Raw genomic sequence first — 19,903 nt, forward strand, 5'->3', positions numbered from 1 at the left:
CACTTTTATTTATTTATAATTTAAATCAGAAATGAATAAGTTGAGTGGGATTTGTGCAGATTATTTGGAATATTTTTCCATCTACATCATCCTTGGTTGTTGACTCTTATTCTCTGTATAAATATGTTTCCTTTCTATTTCAACACATGTGTATGTGAGTGGTGCTTAACCTTTAAGTTTTGAGCTTATGAATGGGTTGATAATAAATTAGTTCATAGGATTTTTTTTCTTGTACTTATAAAGACTTAGCAACTTGCTGTTATAATGATGTTAATAAAGTTATCAAATTTATTTGATTGGGGATATTTGTTGAAACTCAGTGGATGTCGTGGTTTGATTCAATTATCTAAATTAGTTAACGACTTTCAAGTACAGGGGTCATACGCTTATTACGTAATTCAAGGGGGTCCTGCGTTTGCTAGCCTACAACCTGAACAGACATGGAGTATGCTCATGTGTTTACTCACAAAATTGAGTATGATGATGATTTGTTTCTACTGGTCAACTATAAGGCTTTAATAAAGCGGTTGAACAGATTTTCGTTCCTGGCTAAAAAGGCTATTTCTGCCAGTTTCTTTTTTTTTGTTGCTCTGCCTCCTTCTCTACGGCTGCACAACCAAGTGATTCTCCTTCTGTCAACACACCGACATCCGTTTATGCTCCAGAACAAAGTCGTTGGTTCGGAATATAATTGAGCATGCTGCCTAATTATATTGATTGAGTATTTTCATGAGCACCCTTATTTAGGTGCATATGCTCACTTTCTGTTAAGGCATGTTGAAACTTTTGAGTTTCCAAACAATTAAAAAATACTCAAAACTGCCAATTTTGGTGTTACGTAACAACCAAACGTCCTTAAAAGAAAAATTTTCAGTTCTAATCTTATATATTCGTCTTTAATTAAGATCATTAGTGAATTTTTTGGTAATTAACTGTTCAAAGTGATTAATTTGGCTTGGGAAAAGTAATTAATAATATAATATTTCCGGAACATTTCAGTGAGCAAAGCGTACAGTCTTCTTTCTTTCAAATACAAATTTTCAATAAATTTGTTTGGGGAGTTATTGATTTCGGAAGTAACAACAAAAATTTAATATTGTTTACAAATTGTTTATTAATAGAAGTTTAGGAGAAATCTAAAAATGGGGGTAGTTTTTTCATGAAAAAACCTAGTGTCTTTCTTTGTTCAAATTGATCATATACGAAGGTCGGTTGTAAGCCTTATCATCTCTATTCTGACTCTGGGGTTGCCACCCGTCTGACAAGGTGCTTTGCTTAGGTTTTTACTCTATTTTTTTATGTTCTTATTCCGGTTGAAAGCTCGATCACCAGCGGTGTATTTAGCGATACCAAGAAATTCAACGAGAAGGTATATGCTTGACACTTGGCTTCAGCTTCGGAGTCATATTTCGTCTTCCACAATCCCCAACCTGAATTAGGGAAAAACCTAGCTAATTGCAATATTTTTCCCTCCTCTCCTCTTGCCTCTAAAATGGCTCTTAACTTACTATCTCCCTAAATTTGTGCGTTCTATTGATAAATATTCCAAAATTCCCCTCAAAATGTTGTTTCTAGCAATATTTCTGTCTCAACTTAAAGCTTTTTGACGATTGACTACAGTTACCGTTCTTAATATCACTTAATTTATTTTAAATTTCATCATCAACCCCCTGATTTGCAGCACACAAGTATTAAAAACCTTCGACTATCTGATAAAATTTCTCATAAAACTATGAGAACCAAAAAGCAATGAAGAAGTTTATGGTTGGAAAAAAAAAGTTCTCATCTCGTTGATTGTTTTCTCAAAAGCTTCATACTCATTGATATCATTTTCAGCATCACATAAAAGGTTTTTTAAGGAATTTTAATTAAATATCCCTGGAATATTTTCATATACATATATGTATGATACGATCTCTCTGTGGATGTTCTCTTAATAAAAGACAAACTTTATTGTCTTATTGCAGACTTTATCATTATAATATGATAAAAAGTAATCAACAGAAATTCCTTATTACGGGTGATGATGCCTTTAATGATAAAAAAAAATATATTTAGCATCGTCAGATTCAATTATGCTTTTAATAGATTTATCATATGTATTACAGTTAAGCTTTTGAAAGCTTCATCATGTATATTTTCCTCATTTTTGCCTTTGGTTCCTCATATGTAGCTACATGTAGATGCGAAAATAAATCAAACGCAAAAAGCCAACACGCTTTGATAAATTTATTCATGTAAATATTTCAATTAAGCTCCTGGAAATAGAATAATGATTACGAATTAATAAGCATGTACTGTATTAACATGGACAGCATGTAGAAATTTTTTATAAAAGGAATATTTTCAGTCATTAAACGAAACTTATCGTTTGAATTTTTCATATCAATCAAAATTAAATTCAGACTTTACTGCCTACACATAAATGCTGAATGAAAAGCTACTGATCATTAAGTGGAAATTTTTATATTTTTTTCTGGTAATTTGATGAACTTTTTAAGTCATGATACATTGATTCGTTTGATATAATCAAGTTTGGAAGTTAATTAATTTGTTTCTACGAGTAATATAAAGATTTGAGAGTTGATATTTGATGCTAAATTAAGAAATGTTCGCTTTGTGATTGAGGCATGTTATAAAGTTCATATGATGTTGTGGTAGAGTAGAATCTGTGGCATTGAGCCAAATGTCAACAAGGATTTATATAGTAAACAATACATACCTTAGATACATATTCATTTATCAACACTATGTGTATCAAGGTCACACGTGGATGACACCTTGATAAAGACGGTGACTTGACGAAGACGAAGACGTTGATTTGACTGAGATAAAGACGGTGACTGGACTGAGACGAAGGCGGTGTCTTGACGGAGACAAAGACGAAGACGATGACTTGACAGCGACAAGGAAGTTGTATTGGCGTAGATAAAGACGGTGTCTTGACGGAGCCTTGAACGAGACAGAATCTCAAATAAAATGAAATATTGACTTAGACAGAACATAAACGGAGACACAACCCTTAATGATCCTGAATATTAACTTTTCCGAAGCCATGACGGAGAATTCTCATTTTTGTATTGTTCAAAATTAAAGTAACAACTCATCAAGTTGTTTATTCCTCAATATAAACTCATTTAAAAAATATTAGTTCTAACTTTCTCAAATTCCGCATGAATAACTTTAACAAAACTTTTGCTTTAAAGCAAATTATACTCAAAATAATGTTTCGAATTCATCAAGCTGAAACATTTTCCACTGGATACTATTACTAGTCACAGATGTTCTGACAGTAAGTCGTGACTTTACATTTCACACTGCGCAATTTTTAATTAGGTAAATTGCAATTTGAAAAACATTGCTAAACATAGAACTCATTGAAATGTGTAATTTTGGCTAGCAAACAAGGCATTAAAATGAACTGTGAGTGATAATTACTTCAGAATTTTCATCAAAAATGCTGAAATTTTCCTAGGTCTCAACCTCTCAAAAAATATGCCAATTGTTCCCATAGCAATGATCTCTCGTGTATGTACAGTTTTTCAGCATTTCTAGCCGGAAATTTCCAATACGACGCACACAAACAAATGAAAATTGCGCCTGAATTCACAACAAAAAAAAAGTATATTCCTCTCATATATATTCTCGTTCATTTTTCATACACCAATAGACATTAAGTGCCTTTCCAAATCTCTGAATGAAAAATACCTAAATTTAGTAAAATAAAAAATCCAAACCTAAAATACATTTTTGGTATTTACGTGAAAGCTCAGTAGGAAGAAATTTATAAATAAAAATTTAGATATAGATCTAAAGGAGGTACAGTAAAGTTTTATGGTGTAAAAATAATGATTCGTGGATTGTTGAACAGTCACACATTATGTAACGCAAAAATAGAACTTTGAAGCCCCTGTCTCCTTCCCTGCATAATATAGTGTCGAATGAATTTGACGTACCCATCTTAACCATCCCCCTAATCCCTAAGAGCTGGATAAGGGCCCATTCATCCTATCCAACTCTTTGGGGTTAAGTTTGGGCTCAACTTTCATAGTACCAATCCCAACCAACTCTTTGGGGTTGGTGTTGAGCTCAACATTATTAGTACCAATCTTAACCTACCCCCAGCCTCTAAGACCTTACTCACTTAGACTTAATCATATCTTAGGGATTGGAGCATTGGTTAAGATTGGCACTAATAACGTTGATCGTTACAGAATAAGCAAACAGACCCCTAAATATAAAATGAAGAAATAATCTATCCAATAACACAATTACTATAATTAGTTTCCATATGAGTAAATTTCATATATTAAAATGGAAGGAACAACAATGGCTGTTTGTGCTTTAAAACTCGTACACAACATTTAAATACGAGAAAAGCTTAACATGAAAAGTTTTATTCATTAAGAGAGAGTATTCAAACTTTCTGGGGCTGTTTTTAATCTCATTTGTTAAGGAACATTAGTTAGATTATCACATTTTGTATCATTATATGTTGAGCTAATTGAATATAGAAAGTTTTGCGGAAACCTAAATGCCTGAATTCTATTCTATGCTAGAAAAATCGATCAATCCAAAAATTTGAGCTTTTTGAACATCAAAATAATCGTCGACAGATGTTGAAGCGCCAATTTTCACCTCAAGTCATCAATATGATGGCTAAATTGCTGTCGAAAAGCTGTAATTCCGTCATCAAAGCTGTTTTTAAAAATCCATCGCATTATGACACCCCAGGCATTGATCCTTACACAGGGCTTTACGTAATATTTTTGAAGTGAGACTGCATTATATCCACAACATGACTTGTTTATCCACCTGAATGGGATTCTTTTTTTTTTGTATTCATTCTTTATCGTGATGACTTTAAGGCAAATGTTGAACATATTGTGGCGTGCTGCAAATGAAGTTGTGTGACTTATTGCTTCGAATTTTCTGTCAAGCAACATCATTCATTGTTATCATGTTTAAATTGTGAGATAATTACTATTATTGGTATAGAAAGTTATATCATTGTACTCAGACATAACCTACATATGTAACCATATGTGATTGCCAGTATCATCATTATTCTTAGGATCAAATGAGGAAATTGATCATGTATTTGTGAATATTTGGCTAAAATCATGATTTTAAGATTGCCCCAAACGATTTGATTCTGAATTGCGATGACATGTGTCTATTATAGGTAGAGCTGACAGGTTCTGTCAAAAGATGCAGATAGGCTTCTGTTGTCAAGGAGATATATTTGATCTGTCACAGGCGTGACCTGTCTCATGTTTCATCAACTGTCGCGTGTGTCTTTGTCTTGACCTGTCTTAACCTGCTACATGTGTCCTGACCTGTCACATGTCTCTTGGTCTGTCATAAGTATCTTAAACTGTCACCTGTTACATGTGTTTTGAAGCATGTGTCTTGACATGTGACAGGTCTGACCTGTGGCAAACTAAAGAGATCTCTAACAGATTGGCTGTTTCCGTTGAATCTGCTAAAGATTGCAACTCTGTATAGTACTTATAAAAGTTATAAAAATCACATTGTTTTATACAAGTGTCTGACCCTTGAGAGCCATCATTTAAGTAAGACAAACAAATTCCAAACCCATCAGTTACTACAGAAATTACATTTTCCTTTTTAATTACAATTAAAAAATTCATCTGGAAGAAGCAAACAAAAAAAATATATAAAAGATAAGAAGAAGGAAATTGTTGCTTCCTCTTATATATCATTCAACTTTCTGTCAATCTTCCTCTCACTTCATCCATGATGTTCTCAAGTTTTTTTTTCTTGTCGTCTTCAACAAGCGAGATGCATACAAGCGAGATGGAAAAGAGAAATTAAAAGTGGGAAAATATTATGTTCATTTGATCTCAATCGCAAACATTACCGCTTTGTGCTTCGCCATTCTTTTCCTCTTTGACGATGATGATGACAGCAAATATTATATTTCAACAAAAGGCTCTAGTGCTTTAACACTCCTTTTCTATATCCCATCACTATTCATCATCTCCTTTACATTTATTATTATTGAGAATAAGTACTAAGTGGTAAGGAAGATGAAAAAATTAAAAAATCTCTTGCGAGGATTGGAAATAAAACACTTTTTTATGCCTTAACTGTGATAACTAAATTGACTAAAAATAGACTCGAATGTGAGGTGGGAAAAAGGGACTTTAAAGCTTCAACCACAGTCATTAAAAATTAAAACATGACGGCTTTAGTGTTCGGAACTTGTTTTTATGACATGAAATATTTAATTAGTAACTTATTCCAGCTAAAATTGTGACTTACGAAATTATGTTGAAAACTTGCCTCAATTTTAATTAACATGAATTATGAATTAGATTCTGTTGAGTTACATGATGTCACTGCTTGACTTAATATTTCATGGAAATATAAAATTTCAACGACATTTTATGGTTTATGGCTTTATTTTTGAGGCTTATGTCATTTTGAAAGTTTCAAAAAGTTGGTGGAAATTGTTGTAAAACTTGTGTAAAACCAGAAATGGAACATTTCACTTGAATTTCACATTTTGTGTTCCCTGCATGTCTGTTTTGATTTAACGAATGAAATGGAAGTTTGCAAATTGATCCTGTCCGAAGGCTTAAGGACGAGCTTTGCTTTGAATCAATGGTGTGCAACCTTTTATGTCACACGACACATCAGTGTGCTGCGGCACATCGATGCATTGCTTCATATCAGTATCTCGCGCTACATCACTGTGTTGCGGCGCACATATGTTGCTCATCACTGTGTCAAACAATGGAAATTCCGAAAGCTACGTTGTTCCTTTGAACAATATTGTCCCTAAATGATAAAATGTTAAACAATATAGCTTGAATGGAAATCGCCTTCATTCAACAACCATCAGACACTTCTTTTGACAATGTTTTGAAGCATTTTATTTGTTGCTGCATATCACCATCACAACGATTCAAAATTAAAATCACAGTCCTAAAGGCAATTGAAAATTTATTGCAAGCGCAAAAATTTCTTTTTCATCTTGTGTCATTCACATGCAGATTCAAGTCTCTCAGAGTGCTCTAAATCAATTAATTACCTACTATGATTCCTTTGGCATTTCATTTTATTTGATATTTTTGAATTGAAATAGTAAATACTATGTTTGATTGAAGTATTTTGCAGCTCAAAGCTGAAGCATTAGAATTTCTATTTGGATATATTTTCAATTTTTTTACATTTCATAGTTTTCAACTTCCAGCAAAAAATGTGAGCTAGTTTTCTAAACTTTATGAAAATTTAAAGCAAAATTGCTCATAACGAGCTTTCAAAATCGGTATTAAATAATGAAAATGCCATAAGCATTATGAGATATCTTGTCATGTTAATAACAATGTATGGATTGAGATATGAAGTCGTTAGAGGGAATCAAACTAACAATTTCACAAAACAAAGAATTGCAGATTTCTTGTCTGTTTTCAAATTACTTGATATCTCGTTTGCACTAGCAAATTCTGTCAACATGTAGCCCTGAGCAAATCAAATAATCCATTCGTATGAAGTAGGAATGACTTTTTTTTTTTGCAAAATTTAACCCTGTATATCTCGTTAACTACAGAGAAAAGTGAATTTTCGTCTAGAAGTGAGCAAATAGACAAAGTTTAAGCCAAGAATTCAAACTTGAACTAACGTGCTTTACATACGTGCATTTATAAATCCACTTGTTTGCTCTCTTGGAAAATTACTCCCTTCGTTGGTCGTACAAATCAATTGTGATTTATAGACTCCGGGTCTCTTAGCCTCAATTTAAGGATAACGGATTGCTAGGTTAAGGTATCTTGTATTAACTAGAGTCTCGATGGTACATAGTTCAGTAATGCCAAGAACGACATAAAGTCATATAGATTGTGTGTTTACCAGCTTTAGAAAATCAAGGTAATTCCCGAAAACGCAAATCGGTTAAACAATTAAAAATATGATTCCAAACCGGCGTAAATTTGACTTGATGCTGTATTCAGCTTCGTCACCAGCCGGTATCATGTCAGAGTCACACCATTCTGGTATCGTATTTTAGACAGAATGATCATTTTGTGTTGTTCGGGATTCATTACAACACCGAAATTCGTACAAACCGTTAATAAAACCCTCGTATGACTGAGAGCTGAATATTCTAAACTAAGCTGTGCTTTAACAAACAGAAAAAATCCCGAAACCAGTCAGTCATTAAAATTAAATTTGAAATTTTTCGAAATCATATTAAACTTAAAAAGCTACAAAAGTAAAAAAAAAAAGTGATTTGAAAGAGCTTAATTGATGTGCCGTTTCTATTTCCTACTAGGAAATAAGCAGTTGAAAGCCTTCATTTCACCGTTTTAGATCTAATCATCAAAAGAGCTAAGGTTTATTAACCGGAATAAGTTTTTTTTTTGCGTTTTCATAAAAAATTCTAGTTCCAAGAAAGCGAAAATTGTAATGAATAATAAAACCAAATTATATGTTTTGTGTAAATGTGAACAGGAAGAAGAATAGAAGGAGTTTTTTTGTTCATTTCCTTCAACCAAAAGCTTTTTGTGTTTAATGCAAGAATAAATTTCCTTTTTCCTATTCACAACAAGACATGATTCTTATTGCGATAAATATACATTTTCATTAAAATCTGTAGACAATTTACTGTTAACAATAAATTAAAAAGGAAAATAGAGAAGCATCGGATTACATCAGCATAACAATATTCGAGCAAAGAAAAAAAAATCATTTGTGTGGATATAAAGTGAATTATACGCGAGAATCGAAATTAGATAGAAGATTTATGAGTAAAAATTCAACGACAAAACAGTAATAATAGAAGCGGACGAAGAGAGAGAGAAGAAGAAGAAGGGCATCAACATCAGCAATAGCAATGTCATTGGTTATGTGCAATATTGCCACGAGTGGTAATGATAATAATAACAATTCTAGTCACAATCACCATAATGAACACGATAAAAATGCTGTCACGATTTATAGGTATAATAAATGCTTTGTCCCTTTTACTTATTCATTTATTTTCGGTCGAAGGATATTAGGACACTTATTAAAAACAATTGAATGATTTACTATAGATAGTTGATGCTTTGAGAAAGGCACGTGGCGTGGGAAATTCACAAGAAAGAGGTTTATGGCTGACGTGACTTTTGTATGGGTCCACATCTCAATAAATTACAGAGTCACAGTAAAATCACAATGCTCAGTCCCCGTTTTTTGTGCTTTCTATATCTAGAGCTTTCTTAATTGGTTCTAAACCTCGATTTATAATTGTAACCTATATGGACACCTACATTGACAACGTTAGGCAGTCAGGTGACCAGATGTAGTAACAGTATGAAACGAAATTGTCCTGATTGCTTCGTGACGGCGAATTTCGATCCATTTGGACGGCTTAAATTGTGGTTTGATATGTTGTTGGCTCATGTTCTAAATACACTGAGTTCCAAGTGGAACAGGCGGTGATTAGCTGATCATAGGTCTTGTAATAAACGTAACATTTCATGGCAAGTTACATAAATGTCAGTTTTATAACTAGAAATGCAGTGGATTGATTGCCTGCTTGTTGCCTGCTGAACAGAAGTATTGATGCAATTGCCGCAATCACTGCTTATAGCTGAACCTTAAAAACTCAGTAGTGTTTCACTAAACAGTTAAATTTACTTCAAAATCTTCAGACAATAAGACCGAATGCCCAAAATCATCAAAATTCACGTCAATTGTCTAAAGTTACATTAAAGGTTTCCAAAAAAAACAACTCAAAATGTTCCTCAATTCTTGACAGCTATGGCTACACAAGTCAACATGCTTTAATATAGCGTAACTGTAAACAATCCAATCACACGGTCACTGTAAGGTGCTTATAAAACAAAAAATCCTATTAAATATTCAATGATAAAGTTTTTTCTCAGATTAAAAACACAAAATAAATAAAATAGAGTCAGGCTGTTTCGGGTATGACAGACAAAAAAAAAGTTTCAATACCCAAAAGCTTTCAAAACTTTTTTTTACCGCTAGATAAATTGAAGCTTTCGGTTATGTGTCAATGGGTTTTAAATTTAAAACTTATCCACATAATGATAGGTTTTAAGCAGTGTTGTGATGGAAGATGTCTGCCGAAGACAAAGACAGCAGATTCTTCCACAGAATTTGTCTTTCAAAAGATTTTATCTGCGGAAGAAAGTTATCTTCTTGCAGATAAATAAAATTGTCTTTTGGAAGATTGTGTCTTCCGGTAGATTTAATCTTCCGCAGACAACTGTCTTCCAGTAGACAAAAAAAAGTGTCTACAGGAAGACAGAATCTGCATGTAGATCTAATCTGCCGCAGAAAAATCTACCAAAAACTTCATTTTTTTGCAAAATCCCTAATTTAACAATATATTACCTATTAATTATGTACTATTTATGTCGGAAATCAACAATATTAATGCTTTAAACCTTTTAAAACCATTTTATATGGCATTTTCATCCAAAATTGTTCGAAAACAAATGTAAAAAAAAAAAAATAACGAAATTTTGAATTTCAAAAGTTGTTTTTCTCTATTTACATTTGTTTTAAATGATCTACAATATTTTAAAAGCTTTGAAACATTAATATTGATGATTTCCGACATTAATAGTACATAATTAATAGGTAATATATTGTTAAATTAGGGATTTTGCAAAAAAATGAAATTTTTGGTAGATTTTTCTGCGGCAGATTAAATCTACATGCAGATTCTGTCTTCCTGTAGACACTTTTTTTTGTCTACTGGAAGACAGTTGTCTGCGGAAGATTAAATCTACCGGAAGACACAATCTTCCGAAAGACAATTTTATTTATCTGCAAGAAGACAACTTTCTTCCGCAGATAAAATCTTTATAAAGAAATTGTCTTCTGCAGAAAAACTGGCAGATTGCAACACTGGTTTTAAGCATCAACATAGTTACTGTAATTAATTGACAGCATCAAGATCTAATCCAATAAGTGTCCGATATTTTTCAACGACTCAACTCAACTTTATTGTTTCAATCTAATGTCTTATATCCAATTCATTTTGCTCTATCTCAAATTGTTTCAACATCAAATTTCATTATGTCAACCATAAAATACACACCAGATGTCCAATAGCATCTTTAGACTGTATGGAAGAATTTGCTGGACATACACAAATAGATTATGGTAAGTAAACAACAAATACATGAATGTGTGGATGAATGCGAGCGAAAAAAACTTTGGCATCTAATTTTATGAAAAAATTCTGAATGGATGTAAAATAATGTCAATAACATGAAGAATTAAGGAACGATGTTGATATCAGATGGTTTAATGCCATTTAGAGAGTGATAATTTACAAGTTAAATGCATGCTGTTTATGGTAATTGACAGATCTTTTTAAAGTTTTTTTACGTCACTTGGAATATTGGGATTAAAAGTTAATAAAAATAGAAATTGGATATGGCAAAGTTCATGGATAGTTTGAGTATATTCAGATTTATGAATAAGAGATGCAAATATTTTCATTTAGGATTTGGATAATGAATTTTTTTGTCGGATATTTTCTTTCTGAAGCTTAACATTCATAAAATGTTACATGAAACCCACACAAAAATGCATAAGAACTAAATGGATTCAAAATTGAGTCTTATGTATTTTTAGGTTAAGTATTTATTCTTGACCAGTCTTTCTGTAATTTTAGTCTCAGAAAGCATATCCTTCTGTGAACATCTGTGGTTTAGGTGAATGATTTTTAGGTGGAACAGCAGGTTGTAACCAGTCGAGTGTATGACATATCCGTGTATGACAATATACGGTCGATTAATCACAACCTGTTCTATTCGGGATTCAAATTCGACTTACTTACTTGCTGTAACTATGCTCCTATGTGGAATTTAGGTTCGTCATTTTTAGTGCAATCCTGTTTGCATTCTGTTGCTTTCTTTGAACATGTGGGGTTCAGAGATGGTAGGCTGTAAACCTTATCATTCTTTCAAGGGGGCTGCTATCGTTCAAGCAGGGTTTGAATAGTCGTAAATCAATCATCTTAAGGAATTATTCTGGCACAGGACTCAGTCGCCAGTGGTGCATTTGGTGATAACAGGGAATACCACGAGAAGGTATGGACTTAACATTTGGTCTGTTTCAGAGTTAGCCTTCGGCTTTTTCAATTCCCCTTTCAAATGCGGCATTATACTAATAGTATTAAATTCCAGTGACAGTCTATATAAGACCAATATGATGCCAGTTTCGCTTAAATTCTTTGAATTCATTCACCACAAGCTCCAATTAATTTTGCATAAAACTTTAGCAATTTAACTGACAAATTTACCAAAATATTCAATGCCTATCAACAACACATTCCATCCATTCCTTTCTTCATGACTTTTATTGATTACTTAGATTAAACTCTTTCTATAAATAAAATCAACCAAAAAATAAAAGTTTGACAATATCTTGAAGAAGAAACTTTTTCATTCATTCAGTCTCAACCGTCTGCAAAGCATGAGAAAAAGTTAAGAAGTTGTCTCTCAGCTTTTACGAATTACCCTTCATTGTGTAGCTCTAGCAATAATGTCAAAATTGATTTTGTCAATATAAAATTGTGTCAAAAAGAAAAATTTCCGGTTAATTACATGTCTACCTTTTTTGAGTGATTTATTGGAATTGGATTCTTTTTAATTGTAATTCCTTGAGATTTATTGACTAATTAATGAGATTTTATCTATAAAAATTTAAATCATTTTGAAAGTTTCTTACTTTACGGACTTATTAGATTCTTGTGTTATTAAAATGATCCCTTTTACCCGTATTATAATAACATATGTGGCCCCTGAATATAAAGCATATACCAAAAAACATTGTTTCAACATATAAATGAAAAAGAGAATATACATAAAGAATGTTTGGGAATGAGAGTCGGTTTAACGCATTTTTGTGGAATTGGTAAAAGCTTATAAGGTATAATCCTGGATTAAACGCAATTGTGTAAAATCTGTTCTATTGTGCTTTACTCTTTGTGATACTGTAATGTGCTTTAATATAAAAATGTAATGTAATGTCAAGTATTTTAGAAATCAAAGCTATTACTTCTATCTATTCTTGAAAAGCACACGGATTAGAAAAGGTCGCATGCAGAGTTGTCAAATGGGTGCCTTTTGAATAGGAATCTAACTTGTTCCTGGTAGCTTTTGCCTTTATTTAGACACAACTTATAAAAAAGCAAATAATTGCCTTCTTGTAGGCTTTCTTAGACGAAGGCAATACCTAGGCACGGACAATACTTTTTGCCAGGCTAAATTTGTTGAAGCCTCAAGTCATAGCCCAGCTTACTTAGCACTCATGATTTCCGGGACTAGCGATATGAAAGCTTTTGAACCGATTTAACCATGAAGTTTGTACATAAATGATGTTTGCCTGCGTCAAAAAATTCAGGAAATTAAAAACGTGGAAAGTCTAAAAAAGGTTTTTGAGGTTATGTACCCGAGTGACACATCATGACGATGACGCTATTAATGTAGTCATCATGACAATAACGTTGTAGAATCAGCCATTACGACTCTATGACGACAATGCTCCTCTCCTTGCCATTTCTCACAAAACTACGCTCAACTAAAATAATGACAAAAAACTAAAGTTGCAGAAGCAAAACTTTTTATTTTATTGGCATAGGATTATTTACATGAAGAAGAAGTTTTATCATGAAAAAAAAGAACCGGATGAAACGAAATAGGGAATAAGAAGGAAAACATAAGAAAATATTATAGTGATGATGATGATCAAATAAAGGAAGGAATGTTGCCAAAAGTCCGTAATTGTATGAAGATTTTATTTAATCATAACAAAGGTGCTGCTTATTTGTTATGATAATTTAATAAAAATAGGTCAATTTCATTACATTCGGCATCTCTTTGGAAATGTATTTTCCTTGTTGTTGGCAGCAAAAGAAAGGAAAAGAAAAATCATTCAGAGCTCTTTTGAGGCAAATTTGAAAGACTTTTTTCTACTCTTCATTATCATTTGAAACGTATTGAAAAAAGGAAGCTTTGTTATTTTTTCTGTACGACATCAACATCCTTTAGATAACTGGTTGATTTTGTGATTGTAGTTTTTCATCCCTATAGCATGTCTGTTAGAGGGAATTGTAGATTTAAAATGTACCTTACGTTCTGTAAATGAAGTGTGTCCTTTTGTTGTTGTTATATCATTTTCAAGGATGATTGATTACTAACAATATTCTGGATGATTTTTTAAGGAAAGGATTTTTAATTCCTGCGGGCGATATCCTCATATCAAGATATGTATATAGATTCTTTAAGAAAATGTCATCACAATTCATATGAAAGTTGTCCTTCCGGTTTTTTGTTTTGGATTGATATCTTAGAGTTATTAATAGTATTGAGCCCGATTGACACATATTGAAATTCTGTTAACAAGGCGACATGACGAAAACAGTGAAATTTGTCAATTGATTCTTAGTAAATATCTTGCCGACTCGTGGCTGTGATGGTAACATTTCAATGTGTGCCTGTCGAAGAGATGATTAGAATTTAAACACAAACTGAACTCCTTAGTGTGGGATATACTCGTAGGATATATTCAGAATTTGGTAATGATTGATAAATAGGCTATTAGATGGTACCTGAGCATAGTGGGGTATGGAGCTATTTATCTGGCAGTGCGAAAATAAAACTTCTTTGGTCGAATGGTAAGGACCGCAAATCTTTTTCACTATATCATGAGTTTGTTGGTTCGATTCACACTATGTTCGGTAAAATATGACAAAAAATCATACCTTCCGGTAAAAATTCAATGTTGACCATTAATGGCAATGTCAATGCATCTATCCGGATGCTGAAAATCAATACAAAATTTGTACAAGATCAACGATTATTGATTATAAGAAATTATTGATTTCAATTTGTTGATATATGACTGCTGAGAATTAAAGCACATTTATGTTCAAAATAAACAATGAATTCTTAGATTCTCCAAAGTCCAATCTATGACATTTAATACTTCCTCTCGCACAAACTCAATTCTTTTCTAAAATCATCCCTTTTAAAACTTTTAATCCCTCAGCTATTGTCTATCTCATCATATAGAGTTAACTCATTCGATTCTCAACAGCAATTACTTTTATACACATCCATTAAAAATTTATATAAACCAATTCAAAAAAAAAGTACTTTAATACATAACACTATAATTTGTTTGCCAAACACATAAAACTCATCAGGAACTAACGTAGTGCAAAACAAATCATCCAATATATTTCCAATTAATCAATATATCTCGTAGAATGAAAGTTTTAATTGATTTTCATTGGATCATTCACATTTGGATGAATTGGTTCAATTTGTTGGATTTAATAACTAATAAAATTCTAATTAAACTTGTTAATATCCTGAATGACTTAATTCATGAAAATTTTCAAATAGTTTTAATACGGGACGATGCAATAAAATTTGCACGTAATGTGAAAAAATTGGGATTGTAAAGCTAAATTAGAATTGCATATCAAGTAATTCTCAGTCAGTTTAATACAAGTTTAATACATATAATCTCAAAAGTTCAATTACTGAGGTATCGCTCAGATTGACAATTGGCTTTAATCAGGGATAGAAGATCACGATGGCAACACATTGAAATGTTGCCGCCAAGGTGATGAGGCATGACTTTGGCAGATTTGATTGTTTCGTTAAGTGTTTGTCATTAGGTTTCTAAGTATAATTCCAAGTAACGGATTCGAGTGGGATCGATCTCACTTTCTACGATTTGTTCCTCGAATATTTGTATATCTGAAGTATCGGGGTTTATCCGACTTTACAGCAAAGTGCCATAAACAAATTAAAGATTTTCTATGCCCTCCTTACTTTTCCAATGATGTATCGTTGAAAGGCGCTTAAAAGAAAACAATTTCAACATGTTCCGATCAGAGATATTCACATTATCAAACCCACCCCTTACATCAATTCCTAAATACGTATCTATCACAGTTTCTCTGAGGAATAGAAGAAGTCGAAATCTGACTTAGAAGATGACCAAATGTCAAGTGGGTAGTTTTCCCTGATATCACTAAATATACGAATTCCTATAAAATTTGAGTCGACTTTAAGCTTTAAACCATTTTTAACTGTAAATCCTAAAAGTCGCATTAGAAATGACTACATTTGCAACTGTGCTATTTATTCACGAATTATCTCACAAATGTAGTATGTTAACGTCCTTTAAGCAATATCTTACATAAAACTTTAGTGTTAGCAACTAGTTTTTCAAAATTTATCTTCTATTCATTAACAACTAAGCAAAAACAACTTAAACTTTTAATATAATACAAGAAATAGTTGACATTTAGAGCAATAAATTAAATCCAAGTGTCTTTGAACGTGATTAAAACTTTTAGAGGTTACTAACAGTTATAAGGACATAAAAATGCATTCGATATACAAGGAAAATTGCACTTTAACGTGAATTCAGCATTTTCAGATAATTCAACTCCTCCCGAATGTTCCAAATCGCATCAAAAATTTATTATCCAAATCAAGCATTTTATTTGAATAAATAAACTGCTCAATTGAATGCACATGATGTGCTCATGATATCCAAATAAATGTTCAGTTACAGTAAAAATCTATCATTTCCCAGCGTGATATTTCACATGTCTAAAGCACATTGTTACCCTTGTTGAAACATTTAAATATTACGTTTTCATATTTTCTGAATACCATATAATCCATATCTATTGTTTTATCTATATAGATATCCATTGTGATATATAAAAACAAAAGGAGATGAAAAATGAATGAAAAATTGTCTTCTTCATTCCATTCCATTCAGCATACAACTGTAAATGTCTAAATGATTCATGAAAATTTATATGTTTTTCTTCTCATTTTTGTTCTAAGGTCATCCATATAGTTACGGAATAAATTCATCAATACGTCCAACGACAACACCCACACCAGGCTTAAGATATAAAAATTTAGGTAAAAGTGGCCTCCGTTGCAGTAATGTAGGTTTAGGAACATGGTCAATATTTAGTCCAAATGTATCAAGTGAACAAGCTGAATCGGTAATAAAGCTTGCATCCGATAATGGAATTAATCTCTTCGACCTGTCAGAGGCACATTCGGGCATTCGAGCAGAAATTGAAATGGGCAAAATCATTCAGAAATACAATTGGAAGCGAACGACATACATTATTGTAACGAAAATTTATTGGAGCACAAAGTCGGAAGAGCGTGGATTGTCACGTAAGCACATTATTGAAAGTGTCAAGGCCAGCTTGCAGCGACTACAGGTCGACTATATAGATATTATTTTGATTCATAAGGCAGACTCCATGTGTCCTATGGAAGGTAATTTTTACTCATCACGGGATATGACAATGATGAAAATTTTCTTTAAATTTATTGAGCTTTTTCTTGTCTTTTTTTTTTCATCATCTTCATGTTCATTATGACAGAAATGATACGAGCAATGAATTATGTTATCAATCAAGGTATGAGATTCTTTTTGTTCTTTATAAAGTAAGACTTGTGTGGGATCAGATTTGAGTTTTTTTATGGCTGAATCGGATTTTTGGAAGTAATCTGACTAATCTTATACTTGAAAGATTTGAATATTATTTTTGTAATGAGGATTTCCTCCTCACTCTTATGAATATTATGTTGTGGAATTTTCTACCATTTTTCTTAGAAGATGTAGCTTCTTGCGGGAGTCTAATGGAAATTCTTGTTAGTAAATATGCTAAACGTGAAAAAATTCAAATGTCTTTTATATTAACTTGAGTAACAAATGACATCAAACAATTGACTTTATAAGTTTATGTACGGATAGGCATTCACATAGCAGACAAAGAACTTCTCTCGAGATCAGAGTAAACTGAGAGCAACGCTCATGAGCATGCTCAACTAGTATATTTATGATGTATAAGCTCTCGAAAGCATCCTCTTTGTCTGCTAGGGAGTGTTGTACAAACAGTGTGTCTCGGAACTCAAGAGTGCCGCCAAAATTTCTTGAAAATGTCATGAATCGCGTGATTTGTTGGTCGTGGCTTACCATCAAAATGTATCGTGACAAAAGAAAGTTTGGACAACACTGCTTTAAATAGTTCTAATCAGGAACGCATTCAGGAATTATTTGAAAGATTTGAACCTTATTGTAGGGACCGCAAACATTTTAAATAGGCTTTTCCTCGAAAAAGGACCGACGAAGCACAATTTGACGTATTTTTTTGTCACAATATATTTAGTCAAAATCAGCCATCACGGTGCAGTCAAGGAATCACGTGCCGTGCTTACCGTGCTATTCTATTCTGAGTAGGGTTTCTGATGCCGTTAACGAAAACGGAAAACGGGCCGTTTTTTCGAAAAAATAAAAACGGAAAACGGCCGTTTTTTGCTAGCCGTTTTTCCGTTTTTTAATCTGAATTTTCCTCTGAATTTTTGGAAAATTTTCAAAAATTTTATTAATTTTTCGACTCAAAAAAATTTTTAAATAATAATTTAAACTAAGAAAATTAATATTCGTCAATTTTTTTGGCCTGCGGTATACTTTTAGAAGTAAATTTTTCATGTACATATCAAGGCAAATCAAAAAGGACTTCAATTTGAATGCAACGTATTGTTTCCCTTCCATTAAAAAAACGGACCCGTTAACGGCCGTTTTTCAGAAAAAAACGGAAACGGCCGTTTTTTAAAAATGCCGTTTTTCAGAAACCCTAATTTCTGAGGATTTGCTCCTCCCCCTGGATATGTTCCAAGTATTAATCATGTAATGATATTAGCTTAGTATGCTGACATTCAAATAATATTCCCATATGAGAACTATTGATATATATAACTTCCATATCAATCACATTCGTTACATAAATTTAGATCAAATTTAGCCATAATTTATTTGAAACGTGAGTCATTGTGCCATGCCTATTTTTGTGCATTTAAAATTTAAATTCACAAATGAATTGTGAAGCAAAAAAAGAGATCCAAATTTACTGCCATAAGAAACTTTTTTACATAATTCATTTCCTTACATCCACAATAAATATATAAAGCTTTTATCCTATTATCATCATATCTAGGTTATTGCCTATATTGGGGAACTGCCAAATGGAGCCATGTAGAGGTAAAATTTTTGCCAAACATTCTTCAATTACTGCAATGAAGAATTGATGCTAAAAATAAATCCATTTACTAGATTATGGAAGCATATAGCAACTGTCGTCAATTTAATTGTGTGACGCCAATTGTCGAGCAGGCTGAATATCACATGTTCAATCGTGAAAAAGCAGAACTTTTTTTGCCGGAATTGTACAACAAAATTGGTGTTGGATTAATGGCCTGGGGTCCACTTTCCATGAGCCTCTCGGAGAACAATGAACGTCTGATGTTCACAACAAAAGGATCGCTAAGAAATAAAAGTCAAAGCTACTCGTGGACTGAGGATGAGCTGAATAAGGAGGTACATAAATATAAATATCTTTTTTTATCTTTTCGCTTCAGTTCTCATTATGCCTTTGTCCCAAAATGAACATTCCTTTAATTTTCATTTCTTGGCTCAACAATCTGACAATTTTTCATTTCCTTTTCTTCATCTTCTTGATTCCGTCTTAAGGATCGTATGGATGAGACGAGAAGACATTGTGAAAAACTACGCGAACTCGGTCTATTGGCAGAGAAATTGGGATGTTCACTTACACAACTTTCAATTGCATGGTCTTTAAAGCACGAACCAGTACAGAGTTTACTTATTGGTGCTGTAAGCACTGAACAACTTCACACAAATTTACAAGCACTTCAATTACTTCCTCGTCTATCGCCACCCGTTATGTTGGAGATTGAAAAGATTATTGATAATAAGCCGGTACGACCACTACCTGTGTCGACTTTGGCGCTTAGGTGAGTCCTGCTGATATATTTACGTACCTGATTGATTA

At 32.6% G+C, this 19,903-nt stretch overlaps 1 protein-coding gene across 1 annotated transcript in view; it reads left to right on the forward strand.

Moving 5' to 3' along the window:
- Window positions 1-19,869, forward strand: part of LOC139087050 (voltage-gated potassium channel subunit beta-2-like) — a 31,390-nt gene extending 11,521 nt beyond the window's left edge. The window contains exons 2-8 of the mRNA XM_070635743.1: window positions 8,624-8,967; window positions 11,087-11,148; window positions 16,872-17,324; window positions 17,432-17,467; window positions 19,049-19,092; window positions 19,165-19,428; window positions 19,582-19,869. Coding sequence (XP_070491844.1) covers window positions 8,861-8,967; window positions 11,087-11,148; window positions 16,872-17,324; window positions 17,432-17,467; window positions 19,049-19,092; window positions 19,165-19,428; window positions 19,582-19,869 — 1,254 coding nt within the window. The 5' untranslated portion in view covers window positions 8,624-8,860. The remainder of the gene's footprint in view (window positions 1-8,623; window positions 8,968-11,086; window positions 11,149-16,871; window positions 17,325-17,431; window positions 17,468-19,048; window positions 19,093-19,164; window positions 19,429-19,581) is intronic.
- Window positions 19,870-19,903: the final 34 nt, after the last annotated feature.

Source organism: Chironomus tepperi, unplaced genomic scaffold (genome assembly GCF_022539635.2).
Source record: "Chironomus tepperi strain 1889 unplaced genomic scaffold, CSIRO-AGI_Ctep_v1 contig_93, whole genome shotgun sequence".
Lineage (NCBI taxonomy): Eukaryota > Metazoa > Arthropoda > Insecta > Diptera > Chironomidae > Chironomus > Chironomus tepperi.